A 24,503-nucleotide genomic window follows, 5' to 3' on the forward strand; every position below is an offset into this window, starting at 1 on the left:
TGGTTAATACAAATTTTTTCCATAAATATGGAGGATGAGAATTAGAAAATTATTTGGCCTTTTGATAAATTAAGAACATTCACTTTACACCTGCTCTTTTTGGTCACAGAATGAATGAATGGGTAGGCATTTGTCATGAAAGGAGTGCACAGACTTGTTTGTTAGGCAAAAATTTACATGTATCAGTTTATAAAATGTGATCTTGTAGTATAATGTAAAAGGAGGGTTATAAGTGAATACAAGTACAAGCAGTAAATATCTCAGGCATCACTTGGGTTTCTTGTGTTCTTATTTTGAGGTTTGTTGTATTCTTATTTTTAGCTTTTTGAGGTCACAGCTAACTAGTTGTTACCAAAAACCTGTAGTAATTTATGTGTTTGGGGTTTTTTCAGCCCATATCAGAAAACAGATTTTCATTGAAGCACAGCTTTTTGTATCTGAGCAGCCTCAAATGCAGTCTGGCCTGATGAGTTATTTGCACCTGCCCTGAGAATCACTCGGGGACTGAGAAGTCTAGACACCAAAAACATATTATTGCTGCTTCTAGCGTTGTTGCATTCTGCTGACCTTTGCTATTCTATGTTTTGCAGCTCTCTTCTGAATAAAATATTCAAATAATACCTCTACTTTTCAGTTAAATGAAAACTTGGATTTTTTGGGGGGCTCAATTTTTTAGACTAGAATGTAGAGCCTTAATGGAGTCTGAGACCTTTCTCAGATACATGCATTTCTGTCAGTATAATTTCTACTCTCTGTCTCACATTCTTTCATGATATGTTTTTCTGATGAAAACTGGATAACCATCTGAATCCTTTCCTGTGTTCTTTGACTTAGGAATTCCAGGGCAGTATATCTTCTATCTTCTCCCCGAGTCTTTGATTTTAAAAAAGGAAGAATTATAAGATCTGAATTAGTGCTGTTGTTTCTTTAACGTATTTTTAAGACTTCTCTTTCAGCTGTGTCTAAGATCACGTGAATTCAGAAGAGTTGAGCTGAATCAGGCAGTGCATCATCTTACACTCCAGCCTGCAGCAAAATTTGGTTGCTACAAGTTCCAAATTCCTGATGTATTTACATGTGAAGTGATTATGCTGCAAGTTACAGAGATGCTTTCTCAGGAAAGCACTGACTTTGGAAATATGCTATCCAAAGTCATCACATCATAGAAAATAAACAGTTTGGTAGTTAACTTGCCCCTGTCACACAGTTAATGTGTTGCTATTAAAAACAACCACAAAAACTACTGGTTTAGGATCAAGTCCTTGGGGCTAAAAGGCTGTTAGAGAAGGACAGGCTCATTACCTCCCCTGTACCCCCTGCCAAAAAAAGTACCATTGAAAAATTTCCTCTGGTTCTTGCTCCTGCAGATCTTGAGCTCCCTCTAACCACTTGCTTTTGTAATGAAAACTCAACAGGGATGTGTGTTTAGTCACCCTAGGACAATGTGTTTTATACTGAACTCCTAAAATAGTCTGCGTTCCACACGTTTAGCTCTGTGTCCCAGCATATTAAGGAGTCTTAATGGTGGGAGAGGAAATAAGAAAATATAATGGAACCAAGAGATAAATAACGGAAAATACATTTTTGTGGTAGAAAAAGCTCCTATTTACAAAATGTTTCTTTCAAATGGGAAAATTTGAAAAGAATAAGTTGTGAAAAGTTACAAAAAATTATGAAAAGTAGCTATTACAAGTTGGTTGTGTGTGTGATAGATGGTGTAGTTATTGCAACAATTGATACTTTCACTTTTTAATTGTTTGAAAATCTGATTGTGGTGGTGTATGTTTTCATTAATCTTCACACTGATGTAGTGGGACTCCATTGAACTACATAAAAGTAAAAATTAACTAAATCATGGGAGATCTCTGCATTTGCATGTTAATAGATTTTTAATAAAGCATGCCCCACTTCATTAGTAAATAAAAAGCCATTAATTAAAAAGTTTATGTGTCCAAATATACACAGGATGATAGAAACAGGTTTTTGAAGTATACAGAGGAATGGTATTGTTATTTTTGCTAATCTAAAGGTACACTTTTCAAAGGTGAGTAGCGTAATGATTTCTTAAGCTCCTATTATTACATTGTCACTTGTTATAATATCCAGGCAGTCACCAGAGGTTCTGCCACGAGGCAGTTGTTTTGGGAAAGCTGTGTTCTTGCTGAGGACACCCTTCAGATAGAAGAACAGAAATGTAGCTTTAGACTGTACTGTAGCCAGAACTGTCCCACCAGGGAGTGGATAAAGTAAAATGAGTACAGTAATTTCACGATTACAAGCCGCACCGTTTTGACCAAAATTTTGCTTCCACACTGGAAATGCGGCTTACACTCAGGAGCGGCCAATATGTGAATGATTTTCTGACATTTCCAACCCCGAAAGTGCAAACCGAGTCAGTGCAAACTGCCAAGTCGAGCACCTGACAGTAAAACCTGGCATTTATGCGATTGTTACAAATTGGTTACTGTGTTGCGCGGCGGATGGAGCCGCTCCGTGCAGGCAGCACGGTGGGGGGGAGAGGCGGGGGAGCTCCCTCCTGCTGGCCCCGCGGCTCGAGGGGGAGGCGGGGGGCTCCCATCAACACGTGCCGCCGCCGCCATGGGTGCCAGCGGGCTCCATCTCCGCCTCCCACCAGCGCCGTGGGTGCCGGCGGTCTCCATCCCCGCCTGCCACCGTGGCGCAGCGCCAGGCTGGGGCAAGCGAGCCCAGTGGCAGCAACCGGCCCCAAGTGGTCCCGCCGAGCGGCAGCGCCGAGCTGGGCCACCTGGCCCCATCAGCAGCCCCGAGCCCTCACGAGCCGAGCCAGTAAATGCCGCCATGCCGCGATTCTGTTACTAATTGGTAACTTTGTTGCACACGGGTCCTCGCTGCGAACGACAGAGCGGCTTATAATTGGGTGCGGCTTATTTATGGACAAAGAACGAAATATTTGCCACCACCCGGCGATGCGACTTAGTGCGGCTTGTAATCGTGAAATTATTGTAATTATTAGTGCATCTTTGTTCTTTTCGGCTCTGCTGTATATGGAAATGACCAAGTATAAAATACTAGTACAGACTCACAGCATAAAGTACCAGTAGTACTGCTGCTGCTTAATAAATGTAAACTCAGCTGAGACTGTGCATGTATGTTTTATTTTCATTCCTCAGAGAGGCTTCATCTGTTTGTCCCATAGAAGCAAAATTAAGAAGCAAAGCTACATGTGCATCACAAAAAGAAAAAATATAGTCTAATCCTGCTCTGTATGGTAGAAGGTAATGCTGCCAGGTGGTCTGCTGCTAGCCTGCAGGGGCTATGGTGCTTCTTTAAGGAAATGAACTGCTTTTGCTGTTATTAATGCAATTAAAAGCCATTCAAACAAATAGAACACCAGGAAGTGGCAGATCTAAGAGATTGAACTAGAAAAGTAGCAGTCATTCTTGTTTGATTAACAGAAAAATCACTAGTGGTATTGACATTCAGGAGTTTGTAGTTGCTTTCAGATTTCTACATCCCATTGAAATGAATGGGTACTACTTTAATACTATCTTCAGATTTAACAGCACATTGATCTGTTACCCATTTGAATTGTCATGGCTTCTATTATCACTTTACAAAGCTAGACATTTATTTCACACAGAGTGAAAGCTTAGTGTCTAAGAACTCCTCTTGACATCCTTCAGATTACAATGCTTTGAATCTCGTTGCTATTGATTTCCTCAAGGTTATTTTCTGTGTATTTTCGTGGCACCAAGTCCCTGTCCCATTGACAGTGGATGTTTTGCAGATGATTGTAATATCTGATATTGACCTTTCAAATTAAACCCTTAATATTAATATAGAAGGAAGGAGCAGCCTGTTCTGATAGCGTTCAGGTGACTGGATATTTCTAGATGGAAAATGATGCTACCTTTCCAGCTGCCACCTCTCAGCACAGGCATAGTAATGGCAGTAGAGGAATTGTGAGTGGTTGCTTCTTCTCAGGTCAATGGAGGTCAGCTTCTCTGTGGAGAAATTATGTTTCACCAAGTTCATTTAAACAAAGATGCACCTCTTTCTGAATCCCTTTGAGAGAACTTTGTTCCTTGTCTTGTGTCGCAGTAAAAATCTATCTGGGGTAAGTGTGTTAGGGACTAGGGGGTTTCTTGCTATTAAAAGTTTGCTGTTAAGTTAAAAACATTTCTTAATTCCATCTTCTTCTGCTCCTATGTGAACTCTGAATATAAAATTGCATACTTAAAGAATATTTTCTATGTCTGGATGACATGATTTGTGGCTCCACTTGCCACCGGAGAATAGAGAAAACTTTGTCAATAGCTTTGGCAGGGTTTGAACTAAAGGAAGTTTTTGGCCAAGAACAGTCAGCTTACACAATCTTCTACTGGGATCTGATATTACCAGGGTATCTTCATGACCATCCAACAACATCCTTTATTGTGTTCAGGGCTTCCCCAGGAGGGGCCCATTGAAGGAGTCAAGAACTTCCTCATGGTCCCTTGTGCTTGGAAAGCTTCACATAACAGTAAAGTGTGACTGTACAATGGAAACCATTCAGAATGCACAGTGTAAAATTGGGTTGAGAATGCTCCTCACAACAGTTGCATGGCTGTGGAAGGTGATAGTATTCATGCATGTGTAGATGCCTACATATTGGACTTTATGTCTGGAGTGGTTTTGGGGATAATAAAAAATGATACTGCAATTTCTCAAAGCAGTAGGAGAGTGAAAGGTGCACATCTAATGATTAATACTGTGAAACGCTGGAAAGCAAGGTTCAAGTTATGAACTCTTAACAGGAAAGGTTGGGAAATTTTGGTCTGCTGCTGTGAGGCTCTGAGACAAACATAGCTTCACCTGGGCAGAAATGATCAAGATTTTCACCTTCTCAGCTTCTACCTTCTTGCGTTTTTCTCATTGCACTGACATCCTGTATTCCCAGCACAGCATCAAGCTGTTCTTCCAGTTGCATTCCATCTTTCATCTGCTGAGAGATGGAGAAGTACAACAGTGCCACAACTGGCTCCTGTGTCTCTGTGAGATGCAGTACAGCCTATGGTCATGATATTCTCAGCATGGAAGTGCATTGCTGTAATGGGAGCATGCACGGGGATGCACTTCAGCACCTGACAGACACATGGAAGATTTGGTCTTCTCTCCCTTTTGAACCATGGTATTTCATAATTTTGCAGATGCTTAAAGTCTACCCTGTTTCATTCCTTTTTTTGGAGTTTCCTTTGTGTTGCATCACCATTTAAGCACTACTTACTTTATGTCAGTTTTTCATACCTCTCTTTTTTCCACATTTAAGTAGCTACAGATTATTAAGTGGGGTAATGCTGCAGTCGCTGTATGTGAAAAGTTGGTCATTGGTTTTCACTAGGAGGTAATGGAGATACTGCAATAACAGGGTGGAACCGTTATAAATCAACCAGCAGCTGGAGAATTGCAGGCTATTTCTAAATCCTCTGAGTCTATGGAAAAGGTGAAATACTTAAATCTTCATTTTATGATCAGAAGGCAGCATGAAAGAGAAGTTTATTCTCTGATAGCAATATCATGTACAACAATATAGATAAGAGATGGTGAATCTCTTTCTTAAATAATTTCCTCATATGAGTTATACATGAGCTAAAACCAAATATGAATGAGAGACTGGTGAGATTAATCAGGCCATATGCTGCAATGCCTTAATAGTGAATGTAAGAATAATGAATGTAAATCAGTTGCTATTAAATGTAATGGCCAGTCATTTACCACCTCATTAAAAGATCAGGACACCTGATTTGCTTGTATGTGAATAGCAAAACAAATAGTAATTAAAATTTTCTGATAGGGCATTGTGTTCTCTGGGGGTGTATCCAGGCACAGCCTAAGACACATGAACAAGAAAATTGTATCCCAAAGTAATGTCTGTTAGGTGTGTGTAAGAATTTTGCATTTATTTGTGTATGTACTTTGTTTCATCAAGATTTGTCATCAAGGGGAAGTACTGCTTTTTACTTGTTTTAGTATTTGCTGCAGCACCTGGATGTTTTTGAGGTTGTTCCCTATTTTATCTACAGTAGACTCTGAGGTTCAACAGTGCCATCCTGTGGATGATCTTAAAGATCTGGAAACTCTGGCAGATAAAAGACCTCAGCACAATAAATAATGGTAGACTATCAGATACTGTACATCCCCATGCAATCAGCTAAAACATTTCTCTCTGGTAGTCAGTCAGACTAATTATTTTTCTGTCCAGAAAACTAATAACCTAAATGTATTATAACCAATGGGAAATTATTGCAAGTGAGCTGATGAGCAGGGTGCTTGTTAGTTTTATTCTGTTGCTGAGAAGTGTGATTTTTAATCATCTCAGTGTGGTTTTAATCATCTTGGAATTTATTTTTGCAGACAATTCCAAAATCAAAGGCAACTCTGTAAATTCAAATAAGCACCCCTGTAATGACATATCTGGGCATCTTTAGAGAAGCATTAGATGGAAACTAAGACTAGTTAACATTCATGTTTAATAACCAGAAAATACAAATTCCCAAACAACATTAAGCTGGATGATATGAAAAACTGGGCACTATATTTTCAATTGCAGAAACTGAAGGGCAGGATTAAAGTATGAAGTTTTGTTGACTGAAAAGGAAATTCTGCTCAGAATACTTGGGGAACCTTCTGTTCATGGAGTGACTATCACGCCAGGAAAAACCCACAAAACTTGCTCTCATTATAGGGAGCAGCTGGGGGATCAGTGAGTAACTGCACATCATAGTATTTCATATATGGCTTTCATTTCACTTGCCTAAGCTAATTGTGAGGAAAGTGAATAGTGTTTATTTGGAAAGGAGCAGGGAAATAAAGGGCCAGCTGATCACTTTTCAAATCCCTGCTGTTTTGGGGTGCTGGAGAGGCAAAGGTATGCTGTCTGTGTGCTGCCTTTCCTGAAGGGTCAGGAAGCTGGGTGCAGCTCCAGGTTCTGTGCTGTAATCTCTTTGGCTTGAAGGAATTTCTCCTTCACTTTCTCAATGGCTGCCAGAGAAATTGCTCCTTTGCTTTCCACAGCTATAGGCTAACTGTGAGTGCATGCAGTGGCAGTACGTGCCACTGGATGGTTTGATTAAAACAAGGAAACACCAAATCATAAACTCCAGTGCTATTATTGGATAGTTAAAAATGATGATGTAATTGGTGCGTTCAAAGTCTTTGAAAAACATGTATTTATAGATTCCATATATCTGTTTGCAAGGCTTACGTAAAAGAGCAGAAGGTGATCACCAGTGATAAGACATACCATTAATTCCTGAAAACATGAAAAGATAAATATGAATAATTCTCATTCTTTAATCATAAATAAGAATCATTCAAACTAGATTAGTTTAACACAGTTTTAATGATTTAACTTTCGTCTAGCATATTTTGACAAAAAACATCATCCAGTCTAACAAAAGCCTTGAAACTATGTAGTTTTGTCCTTTTTAAAGTAGGCTAACCTATTTTCAATGTTGGCATACTGGAAATTTTGAGATTGATGCATTATTTTCAGGAGGTTCTAAATTTAATTCCATTTTAAAGGTATTTGCTAGTAATAATTTTAAATGTAGTCTTCTGCAAGTGTCACTTTCTACTTATACTGTAAAGAAGATAAATGAGAGCAATATTACCTACTCCTTTGTATATTGTATGCTAATAGTTCTTAGCTCTCTTCTTATATGGATTCTGTGTGCTCTCTTAGCTATTTTTTCCATCCATATTTTTTGCTTTAGTTCTTCACTTGTGGTGTTCCTGATCCAAATACCATATTTTAATTGAGGTATACTGTGGGGTACTATTTTTACTATTGTTTTTTCTTGTTCTTTCTTTGTCACGGTATGTTATTTTGATTTTTCTGATCAGCAGTGTATATGGGGTACTCACCTTCTGCACTGTCTGGCTGCAGTGAGACCCATTTCCCATTTTATGAGCTTCTGTGTTCGTGTGGACAGGAACAATGTTTATGTGTGGGGATGTTTCCTGGTTTTTTCAACTTGAATGGAGCTCTTTGGTTTGGATCCACTGGGAGCAGTGCTCACAGTCCTTCCTCCAGACTGGATTTGCTGTTCAAACTGCTGCTGGAAGCCAGCATTAGATCCAATCCATCCCATCATGTAGGGGGTGCAGTAGACAGTTTGATGCTCCAAACACCATAGTGGCTGCAGGTGTTCATGCCCCACATGGCAGTGCTTAGTTCTGCATTTGGGAGCACTCTGTGGCAGCTCAAATTCAAATAATGAATTTGTGTAATCTCTGTATACACATGCACAGCCTCTGCACATGTGCACGTGTTCACTGCATTTATAGATAGAGATACAGTTAACTGTAAATTTCCCTGTTAAATTGGAAAACTGGTTTAGTCAGCATGTCTGTTTTAATGGAACTGGGTAGATACTCATCTGCCCTGTGTGTGTTCTGTGGCCTCTAGGAGATTTCACAGTAATTCCTGCATCACCATGTTTGTCTTTACAGTATGTCTGTCATACTTGAGTTTAACCAATCCCTCTAAAGTGAAGGCATAAGATTTTGTATTATTAATGCCTCGTTTCATCTAGTTAATGATCTTTTCAAGTTATTTCATCTTCTTTGTGATTTACTTTCCATGTTAGATAAAAATCTTATTTAAGCTAAGTATTGTGAAATAATAGAAATCTTTATTCTATTTGAACAGTCGGGATAAATGAATCCAGTAGAGAATCTGATGTTAAACAGGTGCAGCATCTCACATGTAAAATCAGGTTAAGTTCTCTGAATGCTTAGATCTTAACAGATGTGTTCTTTTTCTCCATATGTTATAAAAAAGGAAGGATTTGCTCTGAAAGTATTGACACAAACACTAACCAGTCTTGGCAAACACAAAATTGTGTTCCTTACACAGTATCAGCTGTGGCTATTAATTAGCTTCAAATACATGTGTGCATTAAATAGTTGTAAAGCACGTATATGTATAAATGAAATCAGTTTTTGTCAGAAAATATTTTTTTTTGCTTTCTTGTTTACTGATGCCTAGACAAAGGAATGCTGCATCTTCAAAACAACATCTGTCAAACCGATTTTCATCAGATTAAGTATATCCTCAGAACAACCATCACAGCTTACAAAATACTGGAAATGTAGGTTGTGCTTTGCATAAAATACCAATAGCATTTAAAGCACTTAAAAGTGTTTTACAAATGTAGCAATGATAGCCTGTGCCTGTTCTCCATTTTTGTTTCTATTTTCAGGAGGTTCTTGGGAAAGATCATGAGTGATGTTGCAACACTGCAATCACAGTAGATGTCTCAGAGTGTAATTACATGGTTATGGTCCTGGCAGCTAATCTGGATGCACAAAAGCCCGTGGTTTGGGAGTCTGGCACTAGAGACTGAATTTATTATGACAAAGTTCATCTGTGGAAAGATTTTTCTCATTAGGAATGAAATTAAAGCATGAATCAGTGACTGATTATCCAGGCCTTTCTCTGATCTGTTGAATTCTTCATTAGTATAGATGTGTGATTATATATGCTCTGACCTGGTTCTGGTTCCATATATCATGAAAGATAATGAATAATATTAATTTTTAAAAGATTTTTTTTCTGAAACAATGTAATTTGGTAAAAATGTAAGGAAAGCCACTGTCTTGACATAGGACAATAAATACCGACACACTCAATCATTCTCATTTCTGGCCAGCTTTCTGTGTTTTTCCCTGCTACGGGATAACTAATACGTGGAAATGAGCTTCCTATTGGGCTGGTGTGTCATCCGTGGGAGCAAAGCATTTTGCCTGTGTAATAAGTTAAATAGAGGTGAAGCCTCATTACTGTGTGCACCTGCTGCTGATCGTGGAAACTTGGAGCAGCGAGAAACAAATGCCAGGGTTTGTTCATGGTCTTTGTGGAGGCAGGGTAGAGGCACTTGAGCTGGAAGCTGGGTCAGTATTCCCATTAGTCCTTCCATTTGAAATCTGGAAATCTAGTATGAAGCAGGAAGAGTCCAATGAAAAATCCACGGAGATGACAAACAAGGGAGAAAGTCAAGGAGAAAATGTACCAGATACATCTGGGAGTAGATACCTTTTGCAACTCTGATTTCCTGTTAAGTTGTTCCCTATGTGTCAGCAGTATCCTAGAATGTGCCACATGAACCCTAAGTGAGGTGTTTTGGTGCCTACCATGCACCTGTGGGAGAGCCCTAATCAGTGTCCTGTTTCCAAGGCAGTGTAACTAAGGGCAGTCACAGAACCCATTGCATACAGATAAGACTGAGTATGTTCTGTCATGATGGCATTCAAGATAAATGCTTTGTGTCTGAAAAATATAGTTTTTACTAGGAGAATGGTGCTGGTGACTTTGGTCTTCTTTATAAAGATGTGCTAGCTGTTTCTGAAGTACTTTGTAAACCTCAGAATGGATTTTAGCTTACCTGAAAATGGCAGTGATCTTTACAGGATCTTCAGCCTAGTTCCTGAGACAAAAGAACATACCATTAAATTAAAATAAGTATGGAAATCTGCCAAAAATTCTAACTGTATCCAGCTCTGTCATGTATTTAACATGAGACTTAACACTTGCAGGTTTGGGTCCTTTGAATATTAATAGCATGACATTTCGATAGGAGACTGAGAAGATTTTTGCAATTTGCAGTAGTAAAAGATGTGTTTGGAATCACCATTATGGAAGAGATTCCTTCTGGTTGTAATTTTTGGCCAAAGCCATGGAGCATTGCACGTTTTATTAAAACAAGAATTATGAACCACACAGCAGGTAATACAGTGTGATAGTTGGTGAACAGCTCGTGGCACATTCAGCAAATACAGGCTCTGTTGGGGAAATGTTGATTTGAATTTCATGCATCATCCAAGCATAATGAACATTGAAAGGTCATGTTAAGAATATTTTAAAAATCCATTTGATTTGACTTTTTCACTATCCAGTATTATTAATAATATAATGTCAAGCAAAAAACAGTTTCTCTGAGTGTGACTAAAACCAGATTCCATGTATAGTTGAAGAATAAATTGCCATACTTTTTCTTTTTTTTTTTTCATTTACTGTTCATTTTCTTTATAATGTCATGGTGTAAGTGTGTGAAATCTACCCTGAGCCACTGCAGTACATCTGTATTTTCTCAGTCAGAGTTATTTCTTTGAGTTTGTTACTCAGCATCCAGTAAGTCTCATGCAGACTGTAACATACTAATTGGCTCAGTACAATTAGAATGAAATGAAAGTGTTTTGCTATTGATCTTTGCTTGTTATTAGTTTGCACTGACAGAAAACTGGTTTGAAAAAGTCTAATACAGCTATCAAAATATTATTTCTCATTGAAGGGAATATCACTTTTGCTCTTCCATGGAAGTATTTTAGAGCAGAACTCTCTCCCTTTCTCCATTTTTTCTAATCTTGTCTTTCTCTTTCTGACTTCAAAAAATCGTAGGAGGGTAGCTGAGCCTTGTTAAATAACCAGGCTGTTCAGAGACTGAGTAGCAATATCTTAAACAGGGCTTAGGCAGTATTTATGAGTTCATTATATCAAGTCTAATACTGTGCTGCTTGTTATCTTAACTTCACACAACATCATGTTAATAAATTTTTACAAGCTGTGTAGTTGTAAAGTGCATCATAGTAATCACTATCATTCTTCGAATAAGTAATTTGATTTGTGTGTGCTTTGTGTTGTTCCAACCTCATGAGCTGTAACATTTGAGGGTAGAACCCTTCTTGTGGCCCAGGTTAATGAACCACCTGCTCTGAGTCCTCAGTTACAGATATTCTCAGGGGGAGGGACACCTTCACCTCCCCACTCTGCTTCCCTTTGCAGTGCCTCAGGTTACATGGTTTTGTTACAGGAGAATTACTTCTACTGTGGAGATTTTCTGAAGCTCCAGGTCTCAACCCTTCTGCAGACTCCATGCAGATCTGTGGTCTTACTTGCCACAGAGGCGCTGAGATTGCTGTAATTCAGACCTGGCAATGCCAGCAGGGCAAGCAGCTGGACGTGGCTGTGCTGTGGCCCCCAGGTAGAGGTGGTCAGTTCAGGAGATATCAGTGACCCAGGGAAACCGATGGCTCATGCTGACCAAGCTTCAGGGAACTCCGGCTGTGGAGAGTCTGTTCCTGTTGGTGTGGGTGGTGGGGCTGCAAACGAGAAACCAGGAAACACTTTGATTTATGGTTTTTAATATTTGATTGCAGACATGTTTCTTTTTCTTGTGATAGACTACCTGCTTGAAAATCTGTGGTTTAAAGTACAGAGTGTTGCTCTTTCTGAGACTCAGAATCCTTATTCATTTGATCGACAGACGTAAACTTGAAATTTATTTTATTCTTTAACGCAGCAGTGACTTTAGTCCAGCTACAGTTTTCATTGTGCAATACAAATACACTAAGCCTAAAGTACTGCTGGCAATTTATGTATAAAATTTGAGGATTAAGAAACCAATGCAAACAAAGACTCAGCTTTAAGAAGCAGTATTGTTGGACTAGTCTCTTACTGCTGTCACAATCAATGTGAAGTAATAGCAGCCAAAACCTACATGTCTGGTTTTGCCTGCAGAAAGTACTACTAAGGCAGTAGTCATTTGAAAAGGAACTTTGTCTTGTCTATTTGAAACATTAATCAGTTTCCATAAATGCCACCTTTTTTTTTTTTCTTCTTTTTTTTTTTTTTTTTGCATTGTATGTGTGATTTCCTTCTCTCTTTTACCTTCTAAATAAGTGGTAAAAATAGTCCCTCTTATTTTTTTCAGCCCACCGAAGCCAGCAGTGTTCATCTCCGGTGTCATTGCTAGGGTAAGATTATCAGTAAATTTCTATCAGTCAAAGAAAAATTACTGTAAGCTTTTCAGAATTACCACCAATCAGAGCAAAATTAATCTTTTTCATACCCCTTTCTCTTTTGTGTCTTTCTATATTCATGTAAGAAGGCCCTTTGAGCATTCTTTCTGGGTTTGTGTGAAATTAAAATTAACCATTGAAATTATTCCCACTGTTTTTCTTTGAATTTTAGCACTTTAAGTTTATTGGATCATCTTTTTATATCTAAGCTAGATATTACTGTATTCATTTCCTTTAGAAGTGGCTGCATATTAAACTGCTGCTGTAGTTTGATCTGTGATGAGGAGCTCCTGCCTGTAAGGATACATGCTTGAAGATAGTGTGTGTCAGCTGCCATATGTGCCTTGAGGTACTTTATTATTGGGTAGTGTGTGTAACTGGACGAAGTGAAGCTTGCATAAGAAAAATTTTGAAGTTGGCTAAAAGAATAAAAATACAGAATGTGTACAGGGGTAACATGCAATACTGTTTTCCATTCGATTTTCACATTTTTTAGAACTCGCATCAATTTCAACTGGCAAGTACACTTTTAAGACTCCTTAAACTTTTCCTGCTGTGTTCTTCAAACAGGGTGATAAGGACTTCCCTCCAGCTGCGGCTCAGGTGGCTCATCAGAAACCACATCCTTCTGTGGAGAAGCTTCCTCACCCGCAGCACGTCAAACAGCACATTCACCAGCCTCGCAAATGAGCTCCCCATCAGGATCTCTGCCCATCTGCTCTCTGTGAATAAGTTTTCAAGAGAAGACAAAAACCATTTAGCATTCACACTGTCAAATCTGTAAAATTGACATCTAAAATAATATGCTGTTTCTTTTACTTTAATTCTCAAGGGTTAATAAGAATGAAGATATTGTTCAGTTGTTATCCCAGATGGAAAATTCGGTATTGAATATTTGCTGATCGGGGTGCTTTTTTATAAGATTTTGTTAATGCCAAGATAAAAGCTTTAGTATGAATAATATGATTAATGAACTTTGTATTTTTAGTTGTGGAATCACAATAGCAGATAGTTAATGTAGTTTTTATGCTAAGCCAGTAAGGAAGAACAGTCCTTTTATACTGGCACCTTTACTGTCTGGAGAGAGTTTTTTTGGGTGTGTTGAGACAGAAGTCAGCAGTTGTCTTGATTATGTAGAGCCCTTGCAGCCTTCAGTGTCCTACAGTGTTGCACCCCAGTGCCCTCTGGATTCAGCCAGGGAGATGATGAAAGGGCTCCCATACATTTTTGAGTGGGCAGAGATCCAGCTGAATCTTCTTTACACCCCTTTGCACTTGCACAGTCATGCTGAGATTTTTCTCTCTGGTGGTCTGTGGGTATGAAGAGGAGAGAAAAATCAGAATTACAAGAACACTGCTGCTGTAGACAAGTCATTTGTAATCTCATGGGTCTCACTGGGGGCTGTATTTTTGAGGTGATGATTTCTCATTCCAATAACAAGCTGAAGGAGTTCATGACCCTCCTTTTTGAACTTAAAATAAGTTGGTGAAAAATCTGTTTGCTTTTTTTAATTTAGAATTTGAGGTTACTTTTTGAAATTAAGAGATACTATTAGTAAATACGTTTATGATCCACCCTCTTTCGCACATCGGTTTTTTTCTAGTCTTATTCTGAAGGACGGTAGTTATATGAGAGAGTAAAAAAGAAAGTTATTTCCAAATAGAGCAATTGTTTTATTTTTACCACATAATTAAATCATTTGATTTCCCAGTTCACTCAGCTCTAATATTTTCCTTTTCTTTTCACCTCTGTAAAAACCAGGAAAAAAATTTTATACATTCTACCTATTTTAAAGTGTTTTTCTGTTTTTAGCTGACTACAAATACAATATAGCCTTTGGTACCCTCCAGGTTATAGTTTCTAATGATGTCAAAAAAGAGGGAGCTAATGCTGCAGCCATTCACCTCGCAAATCAGTGAAAGATTAGGTTCACTTGGGCCTTTACCAGTTCATTTATGGTTAAAAAAGAGTGAAGAAATTTTAAAAATTAGTATTTTTTTTTTAATTCTGCAGATTTAATAATTACCTCATGAGTCGCTGATTTAAAACAACAGCAACAAAATAATGGGAAATATGGCCCATTTCACAAGTGGAATAACTCACTTCATGTGGATGTGAGGGACCTGACATTTCCATCTCTTCAGGTTTGAAATGGAAATGATGTTTTGCAAATTGTATGCATGGGCATATTTATTCTAAACCTAGGGAAGGATGTACAATTTATATATGCAGTCCTTATTTTCAATTTGATTAGAAACCATACTTGCCTTAACGAGTGTTGTTTGTAAGAATTATTTTGTATTAGAATATGCATAACTTTTCAAATCTGTTTTCTGTTTCTGATGTCAGTGCAGCAGAGGCCTTGTTTGTAGCTGCTTATGAGTGTACAAGTGTTTCACACCTGAGCAGCTCATTCATAAGGGTAGCATTGTTGAGCCTCTTGGGATCTCTGCGGGGACAATGTGCTGGCAGGAATGTTTGCAGACTCAGAACAGGAGGCAGTTGGTGGTGCAGCCGTAGCTGTCCCTGTGCTGTGGCAGCAATGGAGCATATCATCACAGTCACTTCTGGTACCTGCTGGCCTGAGTGGGAGCTGGGAGTTTAGGTGTGGCTTCACTGAATAAAGGGAAGGGTCTTTCAGGATGAGCTGGATGGCTCTTGGCTCCATTGACTGCAGTGGAAAACTAAACCTTGGTGTGGAGGCACACAGTGAGGTGGGGCTGGGTACCTCTGCTCCATGTCTTGTAATAGGCAGAAATGGTTTTGAAAGCCACACCACATCTCCATTCTGACAGTAAAAGTTAGGAGCGTGGATGCTTTTGAATTGCAAACTACTGCTCCTGGTTATTAATGCAATACATACAGCATATATAGACAATATCTGATTTTTGTCTTTGATTACTTAGATAGATATGTAAGTTTGTAAAATGAAGTATGGCTCTTAAGATAGCTTTAGTGGCTTTTAGAGCACAGAAATTCATACATGATTAGAAAATGTCTCTGTATGAAAGTGTAATATATAGTGCTGGGAGGTATCCATGTTTATACATAGATGTCCTTACCAAAGCACTACCTTGTCCAAAATAGTCATAACTGGTGAACTGGATTTCTTACTGATGGTTATTGATACTTTTTAAATATGTTGCAATAGCATATAAACACCGGAGATGTTCAGATGTTACCTTGAAATGACTGCAAAAGAAATTTTCTGTAATTGTCAATGTGGCAATAATGCAACAATAAAGCATGAAGTTGTATATGGGCTCTTTTTTTCTCTGTAAGAATGTAAATCACCAGGGTGCAGCTTTGTGGGATTTGTGGGATTTTATTACAGACTGCTGCATGACTAATCAACATTTTATAGACAGTGAAATTTATTATGAAGTTCTATGACACAGTGGATGAGCTGTTTTGAATAGTCCAGTCTCATGTAAAATAAAAGGTAGATGCTACCAGCTAGAGTGGGAGTGCTGTTTTCCACTATGAAATTGGAGATGCCCACTCAGCCCCTGTGAAGCTAGAGAATCTAACCCTGGTAATAAACCAGGGCGGTAAAGGAAATTAAATGTAACATTTTCCATTGCTTTGCAAGTTCTAGTCTTTCAGAAAAAGCAAGTATTGTAAACAGAAGAGGTGGCAAGTTTTTCATGAAGCTACAGTTAGCATCACATAATGCGTGCCATAACATCAGTGATTTGCTGAAGTATATGCTGAAATTGCTGCAGTGTTTCTGGGACCTTTCTGATACCTCAGCCATCCCATGTTCAGTACATGTGTAGTGTGTATAAAATACAGCAGATGTGTGCAGTACAGGGCAGAGGTGATAGCTGCTGCACTGGGACTGTTGCAGAGTTACATCCTTAGACTCTGTGCTCACGTGATCATAGAATTGTTTTGGTTGGAAAAGACCCTTAAAGTCATTGAGTCCAAGCATTAACCCAGCACTGCCAAGTCCACCACTAAACCATGTCCCTGAAAGCCACATCCATGCATCTTTTAAATACCTTCAGGAGTGGTGACTTAACCACTTCCCTGGGCAGCCTGTTCAAAAGCTTGACAACCATTTTGGTGAAGAAAGTTTTCCTCATTTCCAATCTAAACCTCCCCTGGCACAGCTTGAGGCCATCTCCTCTTATGTTATGTCACTTGTTACCTTGGAGAAGAGACCAGCCCCACCTTGCTACAACCTCCTTACAGGTAGCTGTAATGAGAAATAGGGTCTCCTCTCAGCCTCCTTTTCATGCTACATTATTCAAAAGATGTCTTCTTCATTAAAATTTTGAGAAAATATTCGTGCATGATACTGGGCATGCTGTTGATTGTATTGTCCATTGTTACTCAAATTCCATGGCTTTGTTATCAGCAGTTTTGCAAATATTAGAAATTAGAAATTATTTACTTCTATGTCAGCTGTATGATCTACCCTTTTGTCACCAAATACCTTGAAACAGAAGTCTTGTACTTTTTTCCATGGTAGTGTGATCATTGTATGCTCCTGGCTGTTTAATGAAAATACTCACAGCAGTTTTCCATACGAAAGCGAAGGGAATGAACGGACATATGTTTTTATCCTTTTGAAATAACTTAATAATTAATAAATAATTCTGAATACTTACCGTCTTCATGGGGGAGGGGGTTGTGGGCTGTATAAGCCACTTGTGTCCCCTTCAGATTTGGGTATATTAAGTTTAAAATGAGATTTAAGTATAGGCTAATGCTTTAAGATGCTGGATTAATACACATAATTGCATTTTAGAAAATGTGATGATGTCAGTATGGATACAGTTACTTTTACAACGGGGATATGTTGCTGGTCAGAGGCTGCAAAGGTATAAAGAATTAAGAAGATGAATCTTTTAATTTCTTTGGACACAAACCTCTCACAAGATAAAGACATTTAAATATAACTGGTTGCAGCTAATGTTATCTGCTGTATAAGGATGCAGAGGGATGCAGATCATAGTGACTGGGTGGTTCAAGAATAAACTGAGTCAAGCCTGTAGCAGTAAATCATGGGATTTCTTCAGCAGATGGATAAAGTAAACCAGCATTGTAGCCGTAACCTTTGGTAAGGGTTGTACATGATTGTATTATATAAAATTAGTAAAGGTTATTTCTTAGGAAGGTGGAGGTTTGTTTTGCTTGTCCCTGTGTTTTTGGTCTCCTTCCAGAATATGCATTTATTGATTTTCTGCATCCCCCATCAGAGAAAAGACTGCAGCTGGGTATACTATTTCTTGAATCATGAAATGGAAGCACTAGCATTCAGACACAAGGCCTGAGAGGAGGGGTGGAGTGCATTGTATTTGACAAAGCACTCTGTGAACAAATAAGTAATTTCTGTTGCAATCACTGTTTTCCTTCCCTTCACAATGCTGATCAGAGGTGAGAAAAAGAGTATGATACTTCTTTCTGGGAATGTAATTTATTACTATTTGGAGCTGACAGGCATGCATGGTTGCTGATGATTTTTTGCAAAACACAGAATGCTGTCCATGACAAAACTGAAATGAAGGATACTAAAGCCATGGCAAACATAGATCTTGCAAGTGACCTTGGAAGAAACCCTGTAACATAATCCAGTTTACATTGGAGGTATTTTTGAAAATGTGAGTGTCTGGCATTCTATAGGTCACTTGTAGCTTTAGAAAAAGAAGAGCATTAGTAATCCACAGTGATTTTAAGGATTATGAAAATTCATTAGCTGCTAATGACACTGCAGGTTGCATCAGCATCAGTAATGGAGCATATTGTGTTATCTTCAGTATAATCTCACATTGTCCTGACTAAAGCTGGTTCAGCATAATAGTTTTTATCGTCCTTTCTGGCAGAGAAGCAAGTGGCAGGTTATGAATTTGTGTAAAATGCGTTCTTACGAGCCATGTGTGGTAGCTGTCTCAGGTGTCAATGGATATCTGATACCATGTTAAGATGGATAATGACATCACTTTGTTACACACAGAGGAAGGAGTGAACTGGAGAGCACAAAAATGAAATTACAGTTTCCAGATCACAGAATACTCTGAGCTGGAAGTGACTCACAAGGATCCAACGAGTCCAACTCTTAAGTGAATGGCCCATATGGGGATTGGACCCACAAGCCTGGTGTGATTAGCACCGTACTGTGGCCAACTGAGTTAATCTCAGGGTCACAATGGAACCCACTTGGCTTCTTGCTTAAACCAGAAGCAGCTTTTGAAATATAGAAGAGTGGATTTAGTTAAAAGCAAAAGCTAGCCATTTATTTCTGTATGCTGATAGCAGCTGAAATGACAAATATCTTGTCATGTTTCAAACGTGACTGAAACCACATGTTCAATGCCTTTAGGAGTAAAATTGCACCGAGTGTGCCAGTGTTTGGGTCTCAAGGAAGAGAGGCATCACCTTTTCCCTTGTTTTTTGCTTACTTGTGAACCTAATGTATTTAACTGCAAACTTCACTCGGTATTAAAAAAAAAAACCACCTTGTTTCTAAGCCTTATTTCTGAGATGTGCACCTCATCTTAAGCTGTATTTAATTTTTCAGATTGTATCTCTCAGGAAGATAAAGGTCTTTTGGCTTTGTCTCTTGAAGACCAGCAGGCTGGAGCACATGCCAGTGGAATGTTGCACACTTCATTTTACTTTCTGGTGTATTTAAATCAGCAGTGAACAGGAGCTGTGATTAGAGATGTAAAGCCTTGAATATTGAAAGTAGAACAGTAAATGAATCAGCGCTTAAGTGGATTCAGTTGTGCTCTCTAAAGCTGTTGTTAGAAGATGATAAAGAGAAAAGAAGCAGAGCTGTCATATTGTTTCAGAACTGTATACTGGCCATTTCTTATGCTACTCAGTGACCTCTATTTTCCCTGCCTAATTACATACTGAGAGGACAATTCTTTGATTCAGAAATCTATGTGTCCTTGAACCTTTTTGCATGGAAAAAGCCTTTGGATGAGCAAAATCTGAAAATGCAAATACATTTTAATAAATTCTGGTTCTTCTAACCTAAAAGGTTAAGCATGAAGAAATTTCTATTATCTCTCTTCACTGCAAAAGGCAGCATATGTGTGCATATAGGATGTAGAACTAAGACATACTCTAGTTGAACTGAGACCTAATTAATATTCATGTGCGTGTGTGTGTGTTTGTGTGTTTCTCCCTACAATGAGACAATAATCAGTTTTGAAAAATAGAATGCAAGATTTTATTTATCCCAGAGATGTTAAGCGATGGGAGATCAGATTCTTTGGAACACACAGTTTGGGTGAAAACCTTTAACATCCTTTTTTGCAGGTAGCTAGTGTTACATCTGATTTGCTAATAAAAAAGACCCACATCAGAAGCTAATTCCTTACCTAATTCCTTCCCTCTGGACAAGAGATAATTAATAGCAAATGCAAGAATTCTCCTTTTAGGGCCTGATTTATTACCCAGAACATTAATAAACATTAGCCTGCTGCTGATGTGACAGTTGTGACAGCTGGAGGGTTTTGGAATGAAAGGCTGAAGCCTTAAATAAGTTTGTCAACTGAGCTTGTTATGAGGATCTTGGTTAAACACTCAGACTTCGCTTTTCATGGCCCCAAAGAGCTCCTACAACATCCACACTGAAAACTTCATAGTGCTAGAACTGTGCTTTGCATGCTGATGACTCACTCAACAGCAGCCAGTAGTGGCTAAGGTAAATATTTATAGAAAGCATAGAGCTTGATCTGACTATTTATCATGATCCATGGTATTCCTCTCCCCTGGATGAACGTTTAGTTTGTTTGTGCACCTGGTTTTGTTCCTGGCTGTCGTGGTGTGCCTTGTGTGTCACTTCTGATGCTGGTCCTTCACAATAGGAACTACTTTGTTGGTGCAAGATAAAAGACAGAATCTTAAACGGCAGACTCTATACATTAAAAAGTATGGAAAATGTTACCAATGTCATATAAGCAGATCTCCCCTGGGATGTTTACGATTCCTACAAGTGTAAGTTCCTTCAAGGCAGGTTATTTTCCCATCCCATGCAGGCCACCAGTCTTTTAGAGGATTTCTACTTTGTGTTTATAGTCCTGTTAACTTCAGTGATACTCTCCAAGGAATTAAGATAAGTTCAGATTTATTTTGCAGGACTGGAGAATCAAATTAGGTATTTTACATGAGGCAGAAACCTCCAAAAGTCCCTCTTTTCAAACACTGTAAGGTCTACCATCCTGAAAAGTGGTGAAGACTTGTGGGCAGATCCTTTCCTTTATGGGAGTTATGTTTGTGGAGCTCTGCAGAGGAATGTCAGTGTTACAGGGCTGTGTCCCATCTTCAGTTCTGCAGCTTGATCACTGCTAAGCCACTTTTTAAACATTGATTTCTGGGCTTTTTCCTGACTCACAAGTGTGTTAGAAAGCTCTGGCCTCAGGGCACAAAATATTTGTATTTGTCATGCAAAATACAACCCTAGACCGTTTTTGTGTGGGCCCCATGATTTTAAAAATAGGGGACTGGAATTCAACAGAACTCCTTGGAAGGAGTACCAGTCTGTGCAGTACTTCCTTGATGGAACAGCAAGTTTAGAAGAAAAGATTATATGAGTGAGAATATGACTTATTTCGAAAACAGTTGAACAAAATGCTTCAGAGTAAATTGGCTTATGAGATAGAAAGTTGGGGGAATCACTGTTGTAGCATGCAGGTGTACATGTCCACCTAAACATATACATGTAGTATAATTCAGTATACCTGACTTTAAGGGGAAAAGACCCTAATTTTTCATTTACTAGTAAACAAGTATACAGTCTGTTTCAGCAGAAACAAGCATAAGTCCAACCACAACCCCTTTTAGCGAATTACATAAACATTATATTTTATTTAAAAAATGATATCCTTTGTTAATTTACAAAATCAGTCCCAGAGTTACTGCTCTGCAGTTTCTCTTTTACTTATTTGTTGCTTTGCCTATAATCAAGCAAATTTACAAAACAATTGGCAAGATGTCAGCTCAGCCTGCAGGTGCTATTGAAATGCTTTCAATAGCCAGAATCTGCAGGAGCTTCACTCTTGATTTATTTTACATTACGTTCTGAAAATACAAATATTTCTGTGGCTGAGATTATAGAGTGGAAAGATTAAAGGACAGTACTTGAGGAAGAAGAGCTGTACCAATTACCCTGAGAAACAATTCTAAATAGCATTAGTGACCTGGTACTAGTACTGTGAAAGGTGGCTGAGTGAAGATGGCACCTTCATACTCATTTTGAGCACTGCATTTTGATAGCATAGCATTTGTACTCAAGGTAAAATGCTAGAGCCAATGTAAATGGAGAACATCACTTTGATAGCATTATAGTTCTAATAGGTAATACAAGCTACAAGGAATGAATATGAGCCCTGTATTTTTTTCAGCCTTATTTGCTGGCATTAATAACCACAGAGCTGAAGACTTTTTGCCTTTCATCAGCTGCACAGCAGAAGCTCTTCAAGTGTAAAAGGAGAGGTCAACTTGTTTTTATTCTGCAAACTTAACAGAAATGTTTCTTAAAGCAAAACCTTCAATCCCTGTGTGCCTGGATTCCTCACTGAGAGGCAGGGGCATCATCTGCTGGCACCTCACTCCCCAGCGCTGCCACTCTCAAGGACAGGCTGTCATGACACCTCATGGCCCAGCTCCTGCCTGTGCCTTGCAAAGCCACAGATTAACTTTGATGCAGCCACAGTATTGTGGGCTAGACTGCTTCCAGGTGGGAATTTATTTGGGTGTGGGGAGGTGACTAAAAGCAGTGGCTGGGAGAGCATCCAGGAGAGAGAACTTCAGCTGAACTCCCTAAAGCTGATAGTGGATGCTGAGCATCAGGTAAATTTCTGTAGATTTGCTGAGGGATGGTTTAGCTGATGAACAGAGTTTGGGGAAAATATTAATGACAAACAGTGGTGTGAGGCTACAGCAACTGAGCTGATCTAACCTTGATATTTTGAGAGGAAAATGCTATACAGCCTTTTTAGAAACGCACCTTGGAAATGTTGATGCCTCGGAGCATCAACAAAATCTAAAAGGTGTTTAAAAGTATTAGAAGATGTTTTGAAGTGTTCTCAATATCCTTTTTTATTAGAGGTGAGTCTCCTGGTGTTCTGTCCCAGCCAGTTCTCTGGATGATGCAGTGGACAGCCTTTGGGCTTAGCCAGAGGCCAGTATGGAAGACCAGAGTGTGGTCTCCCAACTCTTCCTTGCTGAGGGTTTTTGAGGTTTATACCCAAGTGTTATTGATGTAGGAGTTTGGAGAACTACTTCTCAGAACACTGCCTTGCACGACCTTGGGGGGCCAGGCACCTCAGAGAGTCCCAGCAGTGAGGCATTTCTGGTGACCAGGGGCATCCAGCCACCAGGAGAGTCTGTGAGAGCTCCTTGTGCTGGTGAGCAGCTGATGGAAGAGAGGGCAAAAGGTGTATTTTGTTCTGGACCACTGGATATGTTTGGAGTTTGCAGCAGGCATAAAGTGTATGGGGTTACCACACCACAAGTGGCTGCATCTGCTGGTGATGCTTAAACTAAGAAAAACACACACTGAGCACCCAGTAAGCAGAGTTTACTGCAGTGCCTAGAGCGTGGTGTTTATAATACGGACTCAGATTTTAAGGGATTTGGATTTCTAGCCCATTTCAGTGAAGGCTTTTGTTATCTTTCATGGAAATTGATTGCTTACCAGTAAAATCCATGTGGTTCATTGTTACAATTTAATAGGGTTTGCCTGTGAAAACAGATGTGAAAAAGCCCTTAAATAGCTACATGCCCTGCCAGCATCCCAGCGTTCACTGCCTGACTCAGTAGATATTTTCTCAAAGGAAAGATGTGGATAAAATTGAAATTAGCAGAAACACTTTGCAAGGAATCCTAGGAAAGGTATGAGTGGCTCCCAAAGTATTTCACAGGTGTAGACTTTTCTGCAAATGCAGATCTTGCTGCAGAGGTCTGGGTGCAGTATGGTACTCCAAGAATTCCCACTTCAACTCCTTCCCACCACTCTGGTTTTCTTGACACTACCCTGAAAATGTGAGCAGTGTAGCCTTCTCTGGCTTGAGGGAGAGACCTTCAGGCCACAAGGATTTCTTCACTCTTCCATGGGTCTAGGACTCCAAAGGCTGTTTTGGGTAAGAGTAAACCCACAATTCTATAGGAAGATTCATGTGCATACATTACTGTGGTTTTTAAATAACTGGGTAGGGGATGATCACTGTTAAATTAGATCCTGGCTTTGTTTGACTTAGGGCTGCTGCTGGGTTGCTGCTGCTACCTCTCACTCCTCTTTTTCCCTGCCCTGGGTTAATTTAAATTCCCCTTAAGTGTCATTCCCAGATGTGTCTTCTCAGCTGGCACAAGGCTTTCAGAACAACCCAGCTAATGGGAAATGGCAACGCAGGGATTTAATGGCATTTAAGCTGCACGGACCTGACTTTTGCTTTCATAACTTCATAAATCTCTTAAATAGCCCACTGGAATCTCCAAAAGCTGGAACTCTTCAGCAAAAAGAGGCATGATGGTGATATATGATGCAAAACTTTCTTAGTCCTGTATTTTAGGCTAAGCTTTACATGCACTTTTTGCTGTAAGGCAAATGCTCATTTATCTAAGGAACTTGGTGAGAAAAACAGACCAAGGGCACTGTAAGCTTCCTGTTACTCAGAGGGAAGTGTACTTTTTAAATGTGTTTTGAGGGAGGATACCTTTAATGT

The 24,503-nt window shown here is 39.1% G+C and overlaps 1 protein-coding gene across 1 annotated transcript in view; it reads left to right on the forward strand.

Annotated features, from left to right (window-relative positions):
• The window catches only part of LOC117007332 (death associated protein), a 53,807-nt gene extending 37,731 nt beyond the window's left edge, over positions 1 to 16,076 (forward strand). The window contains exons 3-4 of the mRNA XM_033080396.1: positions 12,732 to 12,774; positions 13,390 to 16,076. Coding sequence (XP_032936287.1) covers positions 12,732 to 12,774; positions 13,390 to 13,509 — 163 coding nt within the window. The 3' untranslated portion in view covers positions 13,510 to 16,076. The remainder of the gene's footprint in view (positions 1 to 12,731; positions 12,775 to 13,389) is intronic.
• Positions 16,077 to 24,503: the final 8,427 nt, after the last annotated feature.

The sequence above is a fragment of the Catharus ustulatus genome, chromosome 1, assembly GCF_009819885.2.
Source record: "Catharus ustulatus isolate bCatUst1 chromosome 1, bCatUst1.pri.v2, whole genome shotgun sequence".
NCBI lineage: Eukaryota > Metazoa > Chordata > Aves > Passeriformes > Turdidae > Catharus > Catharus ustulatus.